Raw genomic sequence first — 15,641 nt, 5'->3', positions numbered from 1 at the left:
AGGTCACCATGCAGTGTGGGGGAGGGTCACCACGTGGGAGGTCACCATGCAGTGTGAGGGGTCACCACGTGGGAGGTCACCATGCAGTGTGGGGGAGGGGTCACCACGTGGGAGGTCACCATAGAGTGGGGGGAGGGTCACCACGTGGGAGGTCACCATGGAGTGTGAGGGGTCACCACGTGGGAGGTCACCATGCAGTGTGGGGGAGGGGTCACCATAACGGGGGTTCATGTGGGAAGTCACCATGCAGTGTGCCGGAGGGGTCACCATCAGAGGGGTCATCATGCAGTGTGGGGAAAGGGGTCCCACACAGAAGAGGGGTCACCACATGGGAGGTCACCATGACGGGGGTCCATGTGGGAGGTCACCATGCAGTGTGGGGGTCACCACACAGAGGAGGGGTCACCACGTGGGAGGTCACCATGCAGTGGGGGGGGTCACCATGAGGGGGGGTCATCGTGCAGTTTGGGGGGACACCATCAGGGGGGTCATCGTGCAGTGGGGGGAAAGGGATCCCACACAGAAGAGGGGTCACCACATGGGAAGTCACCATGCAGTGTGGGAGTCCCACAGAGAGGAGGGGTCACCACACAGCAGAGGGGTCACCATGAGGAGGGGTTCGCTGTGCAGGGTAGGGAGGAGTTACCATGCACAGTCAGGTAGAAGAGAGGCTGAACCCCTGGGGAGCAGCACAGAGCGGCCCGCCCTCCGCCCCCCCCCCAAGGGGAGCCCCCAGGGGCCCACGCACGCCCCCATCTCACACTGATCGGCTCGGGCGTCATTGAGGAAGAAGAGGATGGGGACCAGGATGTCCAGCACATCACTGCTCTTGAGCACGAAGAAGAGGAATTTCTGGAGGGACGGGGAGGGGTCAGGGGTGGACTGCCCTCCAGGGGCAGCCGGCAGACCCTCCTCTGAGGAGACCCCAGGCCCACCCACCTTGTTGAAGTCACAGAGCTTCCAGAAGAGAACCAGCAGCTCCTGGTGGAACTGGATCTTCTTGGTGGAGTTGGGCAGGTAGGTCTGGAGCAGCGGGTTGGAGAGCAGCCGGGCCATGCCCTTGAGGACGAACTGAAAGTCCTGAAGGAGGGACAGAAAGAGGGGAGCTTCCAGCCCAGGCCCCCAGGTACCCCCTGCACAGGCCCTGGAGGCCCCCTGGGCAGACCACAAGTCTCCTGGCCCCAGGCTGTCCACCCAGGTAAGACTCCTGGGGCCTGACCCCTGATATACACACAAGCTGAACCTGAATCAGGTCTGTCCTCACCTGGGCCCCTTGTGGGCATGCGCCATTCTCCAGGCTCCTCTCTGAAGTACCCCTCCCCACCTCACTGTGGCATTTATTGAGCACCTACTGTGCGCAGAAGGAGCTCAGGTGGCTCAAAACTCACAGCCGCCTGGCTGGCTCCAGCTCATCCCGACCCTCCATCGAGTTTCCAAGGCTAAAACCTTTCCAGGAGACTGCCCGTCTTTTTCCTGCAGAGCGGCTGGTGGATTTGAACTGCTGGCCTTCAGGTTAGTGGCACAGCACAGAATGCACCAGAGCTCCTTTCTGGTGACTAGACAGTAACAAATCAGGCTGCTACTCAAAAGATTGGCAGTTTGAATCCATCAGCAGCCCCGTGGTCGGAAGAATGGGAAATGTCTTCTCATAATGATTTCCAGCCTCAGAAACTCAAGGGAGGGTCCCCAAGAGATGAAAGTGACAGGACAACAATGGATCCCCCTACTCCACACTCCCCCCCCCTTCTCATTATGTCCCCCATTTCCCAGCTGCAGAAAGTAGGATTCTAGATGCTTCCGAACTTCCCCAAAGCCCGCTGGCTAAAACTGTCCCAAGGGGACCAGAACTCGGATCGGCTGGGCTTTCACTGAACTGTTACTTCCTTGACACCTCTGCAACTTGATCTCAGAGCCACTGCCTCCAGGCAGCCTTCCAGCTACTCCAAGACCATTGAGGCCAACAGGACTTTTCTGCATGCTGAAGCCCCCGCCGCCTGGCCGTCACCATTTCACCTGGGCGGGCTGTGTCCACGGAGAACATCGGTTCTGTTATGTGGGATCACGTTCCCACCTTTCTCCCCACCACACCACCTTCAATCCCCTCCCATGACCCACCTGAGCAGGACCCGATCTCCGGACTCACCTCCTCACGGTGGATACGGGAAAGGTAGTTCACAAACAAGTTTTCAGGCCCTGGTGGCTGCAGGGAGTAGAGGCCCGTGGTCAGGGGTACCCTCATCCCTCCCTCATGGCCACCTGTCCCAGCCAGGTGTGGCTGCAGCCGAGCCCCCCAGTACACCACGAGGGGCTGAAGGGGAGCCACCCGCACCGCCTGCCAGGGGTCCTTACATCAGCGTCGTCCATGGCAGTGCCCGTGGTGGTGCCGTCCACGGTGGGGCTGGCGCTGGTGGCGCTGTCGTGGTCCAAGGTGACAATGAGCACCTGAGCGGCCTCCTCCACCAGGGGCTCCCGGTAGTCGGAGAAGAGCAGGTGGTTGTAGGGGATCCCGTAGCCCACAGGGTCGTAGGCACACACGGTGTTGAGGAGAGATGTGAAGAGGGGCAGGGCATGTCTGTGGTGGGAGAGAGGGTGGGATGCAGGGGTGCTACAGGGTCCCCCCATCCACCCTGGACCATGGAGTGCCAGCCGGGCTGCCTCCTCATTGAGCAAGGACCCCGGGCCGGAACAGGACCATGAGTCTGCCCCGTCCTGAGTGTGAAAGCTCCCTCCTCGTCCACGCCCACGTCTGGGCTGCAGGCTGGACAGGACGGAGGGGGTTCATCCCCGAGAATGGCGTGGCCACGCATGCAGGCTCCTGTCAGAGTCCACATCCACACCTCTTAGGTTCTCAGGAGGCCATGCTGTCCCGTGAGTTCAAGAGAAGAGGCCGCAGAGCACACGCGCGATGGAGCGCTCCGGGCGACTCTGAGTCAGAGGAGAACGGTGCTCTGAAGGGTCTTTCTCCCACGGGTGCTCTTCAGAAGCAGACTGCCAGGCCTTTCTTCCGAGACACCTCTGAGTGTGCTTGAACTGCTAACCCTCTGGGGTTAGGAGCTGAATGAGTTAACTAATTCGCACCACTCAAGGCCTCCCAGGCACATTGTGCACCTTCAGTCACCCAACCCCCAGGCACAAGCAGACTCAGAGATTCGTAGGATGTCAGAGTTCAAGCTCCTCATCTTACAGACGCGGGAACTGAGACTCAGCGAGGTTAAAGGGGTGGTAAAGGGACCCAGGACACGGTGGCAGTGCTTGAGAAGGCTGGAGTAACAGAAAACGGGGTCCTGCTCGTGATGGTGGCTGAGGGGTGGGGGTCTCCTAGGGCCTTTTTTTTCCGGAGGGAAACAAATCAGGCAGGAATGAAACCAACAAAACCTGAAGGATGAAGCGGGTGGTGGGGGTCTGGAAGGAAGAAGGGAGGCATTCATTCATGGGCACACTGACCCCCGTGTGGTCAGCACAGTCCTGGGTACAGCTAGGGTTCCATGGACTCGATCCAGCCACATGGCTTGTGTGACATGTCCATGTTTTGATATCTGTCCCCTTAGCCTGAGAGAACCCCAGGTGGGCTGGGCTCCCCTCTCCTTGGGGTTATTCATTATACCCCAGTCAGGGAGCTCTGGTGGCCTAGTGGTAGGAAGCTGCACTACAATCCCAGAGATATGCGGTTCAAATCCACCAGATGCTCTGCTGGAGAAGGAGGGGCACTCTCCTCCTGTGCCAGCTGGATCCAATTCGATAGTACATGCACAAAAATAATAAAATCTTTTAAAAAAAAAATTCTATCCTCCAGTCAGCATCTAGGCTGCCCTTTGGCCACTTGTTCACAGAGCGTCCGAAGGCATGTTGTTTAGGAAGTGGATGCCACTCCTGCTAGTAAACACATGAAATATAATGAATCCAAACTGAGATGCGCTGTAAATGCAAATGGTGCTTAGTATTAAAAAAGAATGTAAACTTTGATCCCCGGCATCTCCACCAAAAAAAAAAAAAAAAGACCGTAAATTATCTCAGTCATTTCATACATTATATGTTGTGGGGGGGAGTCGGAAATGACCCATAGCTGACCCTCCAGCAGATTTTCAGACAGAGAGAGGAGACTGCCCATCTTTCGCCCACGGAGCAGCTGGGGATTTGAACCACATACCTACGTGTTGGCAGCACAATTCTGTAGCAAAGTGGACTTATGTTAATTTTCACCTGTTTCCTTTGTGGCCTAGTGAGTAAGGAGTTGTGCTGTAGAGCCAAAGGCGGGCTGTTTGAATCCACCAGCCGCTCCACAGGAGGAAGATGGGTAACCTCCCGTGTTGATTTGACTGCGCACCGTCACCACAGCACTCAGAGACTCTAACTGTTTGCTGTGCTTTTCCTGGACAGCCTTACCGCAGACAGAAGACCCAAACACGGGTCACACAACTCCTAATCCACCCTAGGGAAGGGGGGGCGTGTCCCCAAAAGGCTTGTGAGATGGTTGTTGTTGCTACGTTGTTAGGTGCCTACACGTGGTAACAGTGACACGGTTTGATAATTTCCACATTCGGCTGGATCACCTCTCTGGGGAACAAGCACGGATCCCTTCCCGTGGGCTGGTGAGGCTTTGACATTACGGTTCGTCACCACCAGGGGACAGCATGGCCCACACCGCAGACTCACAGGCTGGCATGGGTCTCAGCTCTGGTTGCAACAAGAAGGAAAAAAGGCAGCGACAATTCCTCACCTGTTCTCCGTGGAACAAAAGAACTGCACCCACGGGTTGGTGCTGCCACTGTCCGGAGCAGGGGGCAGGTACATGGCCTCGGAGAAGCAGGTCAGCAGTAGCTTCAGCAGCTCCGTCCTTGGCAGGGGGTTAAGGGAAGGGCAGAGGGCTTCACTATGGAGGGTGACCGCTTCCTTCAAGGAGGAGGCTGTCCCCTGGCCGGCATCCCAGCCCAGGCCCCGGTGGACCCCGTGAGGCTGAGACAGGGTCGCAAGGGGGATGGGTGTCCCCGGGGCACAGCTGTCCAGGGCCCCTGCTTGGGGGAGTGCTCACCCCAAGTCAGTGCTGCCAGCTGGGGGCTCACCGGTTCATGTCGTGGACGTAGCTGGGCTGTGGGGAGTGTGCGAAGCCCACGCCAGCCTCCCAGATGTATTCACAGCTGTCCAGGGAGTGCATGTCCTCCGCTGAGTCCTGCCACAGGGGCAGAGGCAGGCTTACGCTCAGAAGGAACCTCCTCACGGGACAGTCTGACCCCACAGGCCTCCCACAGCCCCTGGCGAGAGGGCCCTCACAGCGTCCTAGAACAAACTCATCACTATTCAGTCAGAACCGACCCAGAGCTCACCCTCCAGTGGACTTCCTGTGGCTGCAAATCACATGAGAGGAGATTACCCATCTTTTCCCCGTGAAGCCACAAAAGGGGCTGAGTTCAGCTGGGCAGCACCACTTCCTACGAACTACAGCCCCAGAGCTCCTCGCACAGGCTCCTCAAGAGACCCAAATGTCAAAACAACTATGAGACATCATCTCACCCCAGTCAGAAAAGCAAAATTTAACAGAGCAGCAAACATCAAATGCTGGCGAGGCTGCGCAGAAACTGGAACCCTTATTCACTGTTGGTGGGAGTGTAAAATGGTGCAACCACTAAGGAAGACGCTTTCTCAAAAAGTTGCAAATAGAAATATCATTTGACCCAGCAATTCCACTACTGGGAATACACCCCGAAGAGACCATAACTGCCACCCAAACAGATATATGCACACCCATGTTTATTGCGGCTTTGTTCACAATAGCAAAGAACTGGAAACAACCCAACTGCTCATCAACAAACGAATGGATAGAGAAGCCGTGGTATGTTCACACAACAGAATACTATGCTGCACTGAAAAACAAAGAACTTATGAAATATACAAAATGGGTGACCCTGGAGGACATTATGCTGAGTGAAATATCTCAGTCACAAAAGGACAAATACTGCTTAGTGCCAGTGTTGTAAAAAGGGACTGACATCAGAACTGGTGGGAGAAAGATGGGATAAATTATATATACTGTATTGAAACAGATGAGGGATAGAATTGTTTAAAAGCGATATATGATTAGATATTATTGTCATGACAGGAGTCCAGAATGAAGGCTGCATAGTGGAGTGGACTTGGGGGGAGGGACTGTATAACAATGAAATAATTTTTCTTTTACTTTTCGAAAAGAAGAGTTTACTGGTTGGGATGGGTGGGAAGGGAGAAAAGTGCAACAATGAATGAATGGAAATCCAAAGTCTCTGTAAATGCTCATTAAAATTAATAATAGAAAATATATTATAAAAAAAAAAAAGGAGACCTGGGGAGCTCTGGTGGCCTAGTGGCAAGAAGCTGTACTACAATCCGAAACGTATGTGGTTCGAATCCACCAGATGCTCTGCTGCAGAAGGAGGAAAAATCTCCTCCTGTACCAGTCAGATCCGATTTGATGGTACATGCACAAAAAATAATAAAATTTTTTAAAAAACAAACCTTAAAAAATTTAAAAACAAAAGAGACCCAAATGGTCTGAATGTACAGAGAGAAATGGGGGTGCTTGTTGTTAGGTACTGGTGACTGGGAACTGACCCATAGCTGACCTGCAGCAGCTTTTCAGAGGCTGTAAACTGCATGACAAACCACTGGACGGTCAGCTGTGGGTCAGTTCTGACTCCACCGTGCCCACATCAACGACATGCACGGGAGGAGACTGTCCATCTTTCTCCTCCAGAGCAGCTGGGGGATTCCAACCTCGAGCTTCTGAGGTGGCAGCACTACTCCTTACCACTAAGCCGCTGGGATTTTAGGGCCCCCGAAAGCTCACTTCCCCCCTTCTTACACTGACTGGTTCTTTCACTTGCTCAGTCCAGCGTGAGACAAGGAGATTAGAAGCAGGAGTGGGCAGGGCTGGGGGCCTCAGCTGGCACATGGGGGGTGGGAAGCAGAGAATGCACAAGGCCAAGTCCATGGAGACCATGGGAAGGGCTTCATTGGTCCAAGCCTCACCCCCCCGCCACCCACCACGGGCAGACGAGACAATGGGTGCCTGTGCCCAGCTGCCACAGGCTGGGGGCAGGGCTGGGCACAGCTGGCACCTCTCCAGTGGTGTGCCCACTGCCCCTCCTCTGGGGCCATGCGTGCCAGGCAGCCCAGCTCTCCGTGAAAAGCCCCTGCCCACAGCACCTTGCCCAAGAGCTTCAGCTGATGCCGTCCCCGCCCAGCATCAGGGCACCCCTGGGCCAGGTGGAGGGGCGGGCAGACTCACCACTGTGTTCCTGCGATGGCTCTGAACGGTGAAGTCAGGGCAGAAGAGCAGGTCGGCAATGGCCAGCAGCAGGGACTCGGCCAGGGGCCGCGCGTTCTCGTCATCCTCCTCTCCCTGTGAGACACAGCACCCCGTGAGAGGTCTCTCAGGGGCAGGTGGCCACTGCAGACTGGGTCCGGGCAGAGGAATGATGGAAGAGGGGGAAGTGGACACTTGGTTACCCCAACCTCCCAGTGATGCCCAAGGGAAGTCACTCCTGGGCCAGGTGTCCGGACATAAGGCAGGATGGGAGTTGGGGAAGGGTGGGTAGGGAGAGATTGCATAGCCCGGTGCCCTGCCCACCCCCTATGTCCAGCCACTCCTGTGGGTGATTCCCTCCACATGCTGCCTCCTCCAGGCTGGATGGCACAGACTGTGGCAGAGATGACGATGGCTAGAGAGACCACTTTGGCCCCCCAGCCCTCAGCAACCTGCCCACTCCACCCCAACCCAGCAGGCCCACTGACCCCTCCTCGCCCGGCCCCGGGCACGGTGGACCAGAAGAAGCCCCTCCAGTCCGGGTCCTCAAAGATGTAGGGCAGCACACGGGTGAGGAGGCGGCTGCAGTTCAGCACGATCTGCTTCTCCTTCTCGGAGCGGCAGCCGCTCTCAGCTCCCTGCACCAGCTTCTCCACGGCCTGCAGGGCGGGCCAGGGCGCAGGGGTCAGAGCGGGTACCCAGGCTGCAAGGACCACCACGGCGGGGCCCCAAAGGCTCAACTCTCCACACAGGAGAGGGGCAAAGAGGGAAACAGGTCAGAGAGCCCAGGGACATGGAGCAAGAGAGCAGTCCAGAGCACCAGCCTGGGGCTTAGAAAACTAAGTGAGCCTCAGTTTTCTCATCTGTAAAATGGCCACATTGGCAGTAGTGGCCTCCTAGGGCCGTCCAGGAGCCGACTGGGCTAAGCATGGCAAGTGCTCACAGGGTCTGGCTCTGAGGAAGCCTGCAGGCATGGAAGCTTCTGAGATTGTCTCCCACCGAGCTGGGTGGGGAGTGCTGGTGGGGCCTGGACCACTGGGGCCTGAGGCAAATACCTGTTCTCTGACCTCAGTGCTAAGCCATCTCAGCTTCCCTGGGGAGGGTGAAGACAGCTCTGCTGGGAGGGTCAGGAGAGACCAGACACCCACCTTGTAGCACAGAGTGGCCAGGTTGGAGGGCGACTCCTCTCGCACCGCCCTTATCTCTGCCGCTGGCACCAGTGCAAAGACATCCTGTACCGAAGTGGCCGTGTCTGCCCAGAACTGGTCCCAAAACGCATCATCGGTGGCTTCCACGGGCTAGAGGGTGAGGACCCAGTGTCCCAGAGTTACATGAGTCCTTGTCACCAGGCCCACAGTTTACCCAACTTGTACCCAGGAGTGATCTCAAGATGGAATCTAGGCCCAGAGGCACACGGTTCGAATCCACCAGATGCTCTGCTGGGGAAGGAGGGACAATCTCCTCCTGTACCCGTCAGATCTGATTTGATGGTACACATACACAAAAATAATGAATGAATTAGTGAATTAATGAATGAATGATGGAATCTAGGATCCCCTACCCATCCCACAGGGGTCATCCTCAGCCACCATGACCTCTGACCACAGTCCGGCTGGGGCAGCCTGTATGGAGGGTCAGGGCACAGCTGGGCATTATACAGTGGGCAGAGCCCAAGCCAGTCCCCGAGGCTGTGTGACTGTGTGATCCTGGTTAAGACATTACCGTCCTCCGGCTGGGCACATCCTCAGGCCATGCTGCCAGGCCAGTGCCCAGTGACTCAAACCAAGCCAACTGGCACTCCATCTCAGTCATCAGAACGGCCCCTCCCTGCCACACACACAGCCCCAGACTCCGCCCACTCAGCACACTCAACAGATGTCCAGTGCTGTGGGCCAACCGCCATGGGCCTCCAACTCACACCTGCTCCTCTCAGAGCCCACCGCCAGCGGGGCAGCGCAGGCACCAGCAAGCTCACCACGGCCCCTGGATCCCCCCCTCCTACAAAGCGCAGTGTCACAAGCTTTGCTGCCTCACACAGAGACCTTGGGTGGCTCCTCCCTGCCTCTGGATCGAGTCCAAACCCCAGCCCCACAGCCAGCTATGCCTGACTTCGACACACACATGTATGCACAAACATGTGCCCAGAGACATGTATGCATGTGTATACACATGTACATATTTTGTCTTGTCCTGTGCCATCGAGTTGAAAACAACCCACAGCTGAGTTTTCAGAGGCAGTAAATTGCATGGGAGGAGAATGTTCCACATTCTCTTCATCATCATCTTCTTCTGTCATCCCTATTCACTGTCCCGCTCTCAGATGCACAGCAAGCGATCAGAAAGACCACGGCCTGAATCAGATGCACCTTAGTCCTCAAACTGACATCACTGCTCTTCAATAATTTGGAGAGGTCCCTAAGCGCAGACTTTCTCCGTGCCATGCGTTTCCTTTTGGTACTGCAAAGGTAAAATATCTAACAAACTCTTAGGCCCCTTGATGCATAAATTCCATTTCCAGAAGCCTCCCCTAAGGAAAGACTTAGAGATGGGAAGATATGAAGATGTTTGCTGGCGTGCAGGCCACAGTGAAAACTTAGAAGCCCCCGAAATAGCCAACGATTAGGGAATGTGTAAAAAGCTCCGGCACATCCACTAAACAGAATCTCAGAGCCGTTAGAATCAAGACTCTTCAAGAACACCACGGATGGGAAGTGCTCACAGTATAATGCTATAAGAAAAAGGAAGGATGTGAACAAACTGCAGGGTGGTCATAGTTTTGCATTAAATTACAAATAAAAGAATGAAGGAATAACTAGAATATTAACAGCAATTACCTCTCTAAGTGGTTTTTCATTTTATTCCTATTTTTATGCAATAGCATATGTTACCCTTTCTTCCTTTTGAACATTCATCTGTTGAGGAAACACCATGTTCAAGGCCCTCCTCCGTTCCCTGCAGCAAGCCTGTCCCTCTAAGGTTCCCTCCACAGATCACCTCCTGCAGGAAGTTTTCCCAGATTGCTTTTTCCCTATCCTAAAATAAAAACAACAAACCACAACCAAAAACAAACAAAACCCCCACTGTATCATGAGCAAATAATTCAAGAAGCTGGAATATACGAAGAAGAATGTGGCATCAAGATTGGAAGCAGATTCATCAACAACCTACATTATGCAGAAAGTGTTGTTGTTGTTTTGTTGTTATGTGCCGTCGAGTCGCCTGCGACTCATAGCGACCCTATGTACAACAGCCCTAAACTCCGCTCTGTCCTGTGCCAATCGCACTGTCTCTGACACTCCCATCCCAATTATCCCAGTCACTGAATCAATCCACCTCATAGAGGGCCTTCCTCTCCTGCGCCGTCCCTCCACCCTCCCAAGCATGATGTCCCTCTCCAAGGACCGGTCTCTCCTCACTACATGTCCGAAGTAAGTTAGACGGAGCCTCAGAATCCTTGCCTCCAAGGAGCCACCCGGTTTAACCCTCTCCAGGACAAATCTATTTGTTTTCCTAGCAATCCATGGTATTCTCAGTACTCTTCTCCAGCACCACAGCTCAAAGGCATCAGTTCTCCTTCTATCCTCCTTGGTCATTGTCCAACTCTCTGATGCATAACAGGTGATTGCGAAGACTATGGCCTGTATCAGACGCACCTTAGTCTCCAGAGAGACACCACTGCTCTTCAGCACTTTGGAGAGGTCCCTAAGAGCAGACTTTCCCATGGCAATGCGCCTTTTAATTTCCTGGCTGCTGGTGCCAAGACTGTTGACTATGGAGCCAAGCAAACTAAAGCTGTGTACAATCTCAATCTCTTCACCATCCATCCTGATGCTGCCGATTGGTCCAGTGGTGAGAATCTTTGTCTTCTTGACATTGAGCCTCAATCCATATTGCAGGCTGCAGTCCTTGACCCTCTGCAGCAGGTGCTTCAGGTCCTCCTCAGTTTCAGCAAGCAGGGTTGTGTCATCCGCATAACGCAGATTGTTGATAAATCGTCCACCAATCCCAGGAGGCAGTCATGCAGAAAGTATAACCTTATTTAAGTAACGTGAATAAGACTTTTTAAGCACTTACTAAGGACATTAAAAGACTGCAGCCTTCAATATGGATCAAATCTCCACATCAAGAAAACAAACATCCTCATAACTGAACCAAGAGGCAGCATCTTGATAGATGGAGAAAAGATTGAAGTTGTCAAGGATTTTCTTTTATTGGATCCACAATCGACATCTCTGGCAGCAGCACTCAAGAAGTCAAAAGTGCTGCACTGGAAAAATCTGCTACAAAAGACCTTTTAAAAGTGCTAAAGAGCAAAGAAGTCAGTTTAAAAACTAAGATGCGCCTGACTTGAGTCATGGTATTTCCAACTGCTTGCTACTGAAAGTCGGACAATGAATAAGAAAGGTGGAAGAACTGATGCCTTTGAACAGTGGTGTTGGTGAAGAGGATGGAATATCCTATGGACTGCCAAGAAAAGTAAGAAATCTGTCTTGGAGGAAGTGTGAACAGGATACTCCTTGGAGGCAAGGGTGGTGAGACTTCACCTCACACACCTCAGGCCAACTGTCAGGTGGCGTCGGTTATTAGGAGAAGGCATCATCACATTTGGAAAAGCAGAAGGTCAGTGGAAGAGAAGTTCTTCAGTGAGATGAACTGCCAGTGGCTGCAGCAATGGCCTTGAGCATGGCAGAGATGGGGACAACGGAGCAGGATAGGTCAAGGTTTCTATCTGTCGTTCGTAGGGTCGCCGTGAATCGTAGTTGCCTTGACATCACCTTACAACCAAATCCTAGGACCAAGAAAGGCTGAGGTCCTGCTACAAGTCTGCACTAAATGCTATCACTCTTAACACCAGAAAAAAAGATATACACCTCGCAGAGAAATCCGTCCTCTAAAAACTCTAAAACTCTTAGAGCTCTGGTGGCCTAGTGGTAAGGAGCTGTGCGGTCAACACCAAGGCAGGCCCCTAGCTGCTGTGGGGGAGAAAAATGGGCAATTTCCTCCTGTGAGGTTTACTGCCTCTGAAATCTCGCTGGATGGTCAGCTATGACCCTCCAACTTGACCATACACAACGAAGCCACTTCTGAGAAGCTACTTCCCAGCCCTCCGGACTGATGAGTCTCTTCTGCTCTAGAAGCCTGCATCCCAGCCTCTCCTCTGGTGTCCCCCACTGTCTCTGAGCCTAGGGGTCCCTGTATTCTTGCCCGAGGGACCGTCAGTCACGAGCTGATCTTCCTTGACCTTGCATTTGAAGCAGATGGCAGACATTCAGCCAGTATTTGTTCAGCTAAAGCTGGTCGTGGAGATCTCAGCAGCCTGGTTGTTGGGCAAGGCCTCACTCACACCAGTGGGACTGTCGAAATGCAGGGCTGGGGGTGCCAGCCCCCTCGAGGTCAGACATCCCCTCCACTACTCCAGTGGGTTGCCGGGGTAACACGGGGTCACAGCCCTCAGGACAGGCTGGCACAAAGGACTGCTCAGTCCAGAACTGGTAAAGCCAGTTGGCTAGGGGAGGGGCTGGAGGAGGGCCCCTGGGGCCGGGGTTTGCTGGCCCTTAGCCCTCAGCCAGGGTGGCCCATTGACACGCACTTAGGTCTAGGGCCCGGACACCTCAGTTGGTCCAGCTTGGCCTAGTGCTGAGTGGAGGCTGGAGAAGAATATTCCAGAAAAACTCTTGAATCTCCCGAAAGGGCCTCTGGGAAGCACCCCAACTCTGACATTGTCCCTATCTCCCCCATGGCATGAAGTGGCATGACTTCTGACCTGTTCACCCTAGCATGTCACCTGGATACTAAATTCCAAACAAGGAGAAAGATACTGGGAACTAAGCCCAGGCAACCTGCTCTGGAGACAGAGGAAAAGACCCAGGAAAAGGCCAGCTAGAAGGCTGGCCTTGAACTTCAGGAGTGGAGACTGACATCGCCCCATCCCCACCTTGGGCCTCCTGTCCTGGTCTCGCTGCAGATCGAACCCTTAGATTTGGTGACCATGGACTGACCACATTAGTCTGATGCTATGGGGCCCCCTGAGGCTTCTGATAGGATGGACATAGTTCAGTTCCTGCCTCAGTTTCCCCAGATGGGCTCTACATAACCCAATGAAGCTTCTAAAATCTGAGCCACTTTCTTTAAAGAGTGTTTTCACTGGAGGAGGGCAGGACTGCATTGTCCATCTAGAGGAAACGAGATGTCATTAACCCAGCTCAGACCAGATCCCCCTGCAGACCCAGGAGGCCAGCTGCACCTTGAGCCTCTCTGGGGATGAACGGGAGCAGTGCTGTAGTGGACCAAGGGCATATGTGACCTGTCCTGGGAATCCTGGGTCACCCGTGCATTCACAGGCACGTATCATGCATACGTCTGCAAACCGCCACCCCCCAGGTCTCCTCTTAGACATCAGAGAATCTCCAAACAGACAGGTCTAAGAGAGGTTCCCCAGTCCAAGGGCCCCACCTGCCCCGGGAAAGGGTCAGGAAATTCCGCAGATGCAGCTGCCCTCAGGATCAGCACCAGGCGAGGCCTGGGCTGGACAAAGGGGCAGGAAGAAAACAGGAAGCAGAGCAGGAAGACAGTGAAGTCTGGGAGGTGCAGGGCCTACTTGTAGGCCACCCAGTGAAAGTATCTTCCCAGCACTATCCTAAGATGCCCTGTGGACACCAGGACTGGGCATCCAGGGAACTCTATCAACCTCTGGGACCCACTCCTCACCCTCAAGCCATCCCTTTCAGTTCACCACCCCAGGGGTCCCAGGCCTCAGTCACTGAAAGGCTCTGCAGGCAACTCAGGCTCTCTTCCCACCAGACCCAGGCCAGTCCTATGACTCTTACACTGTCTCAAACTGACCCACTGTCCTCTATGGGGAAACTGAGCCAACCAGATCGCAATAACATGCATGGGGGAGAGGAATGGAACAGGTAAGAATGCAGTCACCCAAGGTTCACTGGGTCCCAGCTGAGCTGGTCCTGCAGGCCAGGCAGAGGACCCTGGCTACTGAGCCAACAGCCCTCCAGCGAGGTGTTTCCTCCCAGGTAGGTAAACACAGGAGCCTCCCTCCCTCCCTCCCTCCTGTGGCCCCACGTTGCGGGGCTGACACATTTGCCCCCCTTCCTGCCACTCACTGGCCTCAAAACCCCATCCCAAGAACACCAAGTGCCAGGACTAAACACAAACCATGGTCATGGGTCGGGAGACACAAGGTCTGGTGTCTATCAAAGGCCTCCTGGCAGGGAAATGCCAGGCACCTGACCTGGTGGGAACCAGAAGCCTGGCCTCCAGGGATGTGGCCAGCTGGCTGTGAGGACATGGCTCCCTGGATCCCACTCTAACTGCTCCAGCAAGAGAGAACCCCGGAAGGGTGGCTGCATCAAGGGAGGGTCCAGATGGCAGCTGTTCCTGCCTCCTTCGAAAGTGAGGTGTCTGGCTGAAGAGCAGCCTGGTTCAAGGGTCACACAGAGAAGGGAGGGGAGGGAAGGGAGGCAGCCTGTCCAAATCCCCTGGGGACAAAGAAGCTCTGAGCAGTGTTACTTGTGGACTGGACTCATAGGCACTCCCACACTCAGGTCAGCAGGCAGGGGGTGGCCAGAAGGCCAAGGACAATCAGAGGGGTCCACAGCCAGCCATGACCCAGAGAACTGAGAACGTTGACAAACACAGAGCCACCACCAGGCCTTGATGAGAAGCCTCTTGGGCAGGCAATGCCCAGATGGGAAGCTGGGTCCAGTGGGAGTCAGGCCTCCCCACTTGCCAAGCCGCCACGCTGCCCGCCACTCGGCTCTGCGCCTTCCCAGGAAGACCTGGGCCTTCGTGGCGCCGAGCATCACCGGCCGCGCACCAGCTGTGTCCCCGACCCGGCTTTGTTTGCATTGAGTCAGCGGGGGCCGTGCGTCCAGCGCCCGCAGGCACGGGGCAGAGATGGAGGGGGCGGGCGAGGCTGGAAATGCGGGGCCCGGAGCGCAGTGGGCAGGGCAGCGGCGTCGCCAGCTCGGGCACAGGCACACGTCAGCCTAAGGTGTCAGCAGCCACCGTGGGGAGGGGGCTGTTCCCGGGAGAGGAGGCCGGGGGCGGGCGACGGAGCCCCGGGGCCCAGGCTAGCTGTCCCACCGGCCTAGCCTCGGCGTCACCCCCACTGCCCCCCCCCACCCAGGCCGGCGAGTCCCCCGTCCCCGCCGGGGCGCGCACACCAACCCCCGGCCAGCCCAGCCCCCAGCCCGGCAGGTGTGGGGGAGGCCGGGGTCTGGGGCGCACCTGCGTCTTGGTGGTGAGCTGGATCACCGCCTTCCGGAAGTTCAGCTTGGAGTCGGCCGACCCCATGTCGCCGCAGCCCCCCGGGTCCAGCGGGCGCTCGGGCTCCGGCTCCGGCTGCGCG

At 55.3% G+C, this 15,641-nt stretch overlaps 1 protein-coding gene across 1 annotated transcript in view; it reads right to left on the bottom strand.

The window, feature by feature from the left end:
• The window catches only part of HID1 (HID1 domain containing), a 23,676-nt gene extending 8,083 nt beyond the window's left edge, over positions 1-15,593 (bottom strand). The window contains exons 1-10 of the mRNA XM_006886224.1: positions 15,521-15,593; positions 8,425-8,574; positions 7,765-7,935; positions 7,259-7,372; positions 5,061-5,167; positions 4,718-4,834; positions 2,350-2,572; positions 2,144-2,200; positions 940-1,080; positions 762-852 (exon numbers count right to left, since the gene is read on the bottom strand). Coding sequence (XP_006886286.1) covers positions 762-852; positions 940-1,080; positions 2,144-2,200; positions 2,350-2,572; positions 4,718-4,834; positions 5,061-5,167; positions 7,259-7,372; positions 7,765-7,935; positions 8,425-8,574; positions 15,521-15,586 — 1,237 coding nt within the window. The 5' untranslated portion in view covers positions 15,587-15,593. The remainder of the gene's footprint in view (positions 1-761; positions 853-939; positions 1,081-2,143; positions 2,201-2,349; positions 2,573-4,717; positions 4,835-5,060; positions 5,168-7,258; positions 7,373-7,764; positions 7,936-8,424; positions 8,575-15,520) is intronic.
• Between the last annotated feature and the right edge of the window lie 48 nt (positions 15,594-15,641).

Source organism: Elephantulus edwardii, unplaced genomic scaffold, assembly GCF_000299155.1.
Source record: "Elephantulus edwardii isolate Elephantulus edwardi_28Jun2011 unplaced genomic scaffold, EleEdw1.0 scaffold00048, whole genome shotgun sequence".
Classification (NCBI taxonomy): domain Eukaryota; kingdom Metazoa; phylum Chordata; class Mammalia; order Macroscelidea; family Macroscelididae; genus Elephantulus; species Elephantulus edwardii.
Note: the sequence above shows the minus strand (reverse complement) of the source record. Positions and strands in the feature narration are given on the sequence as shown.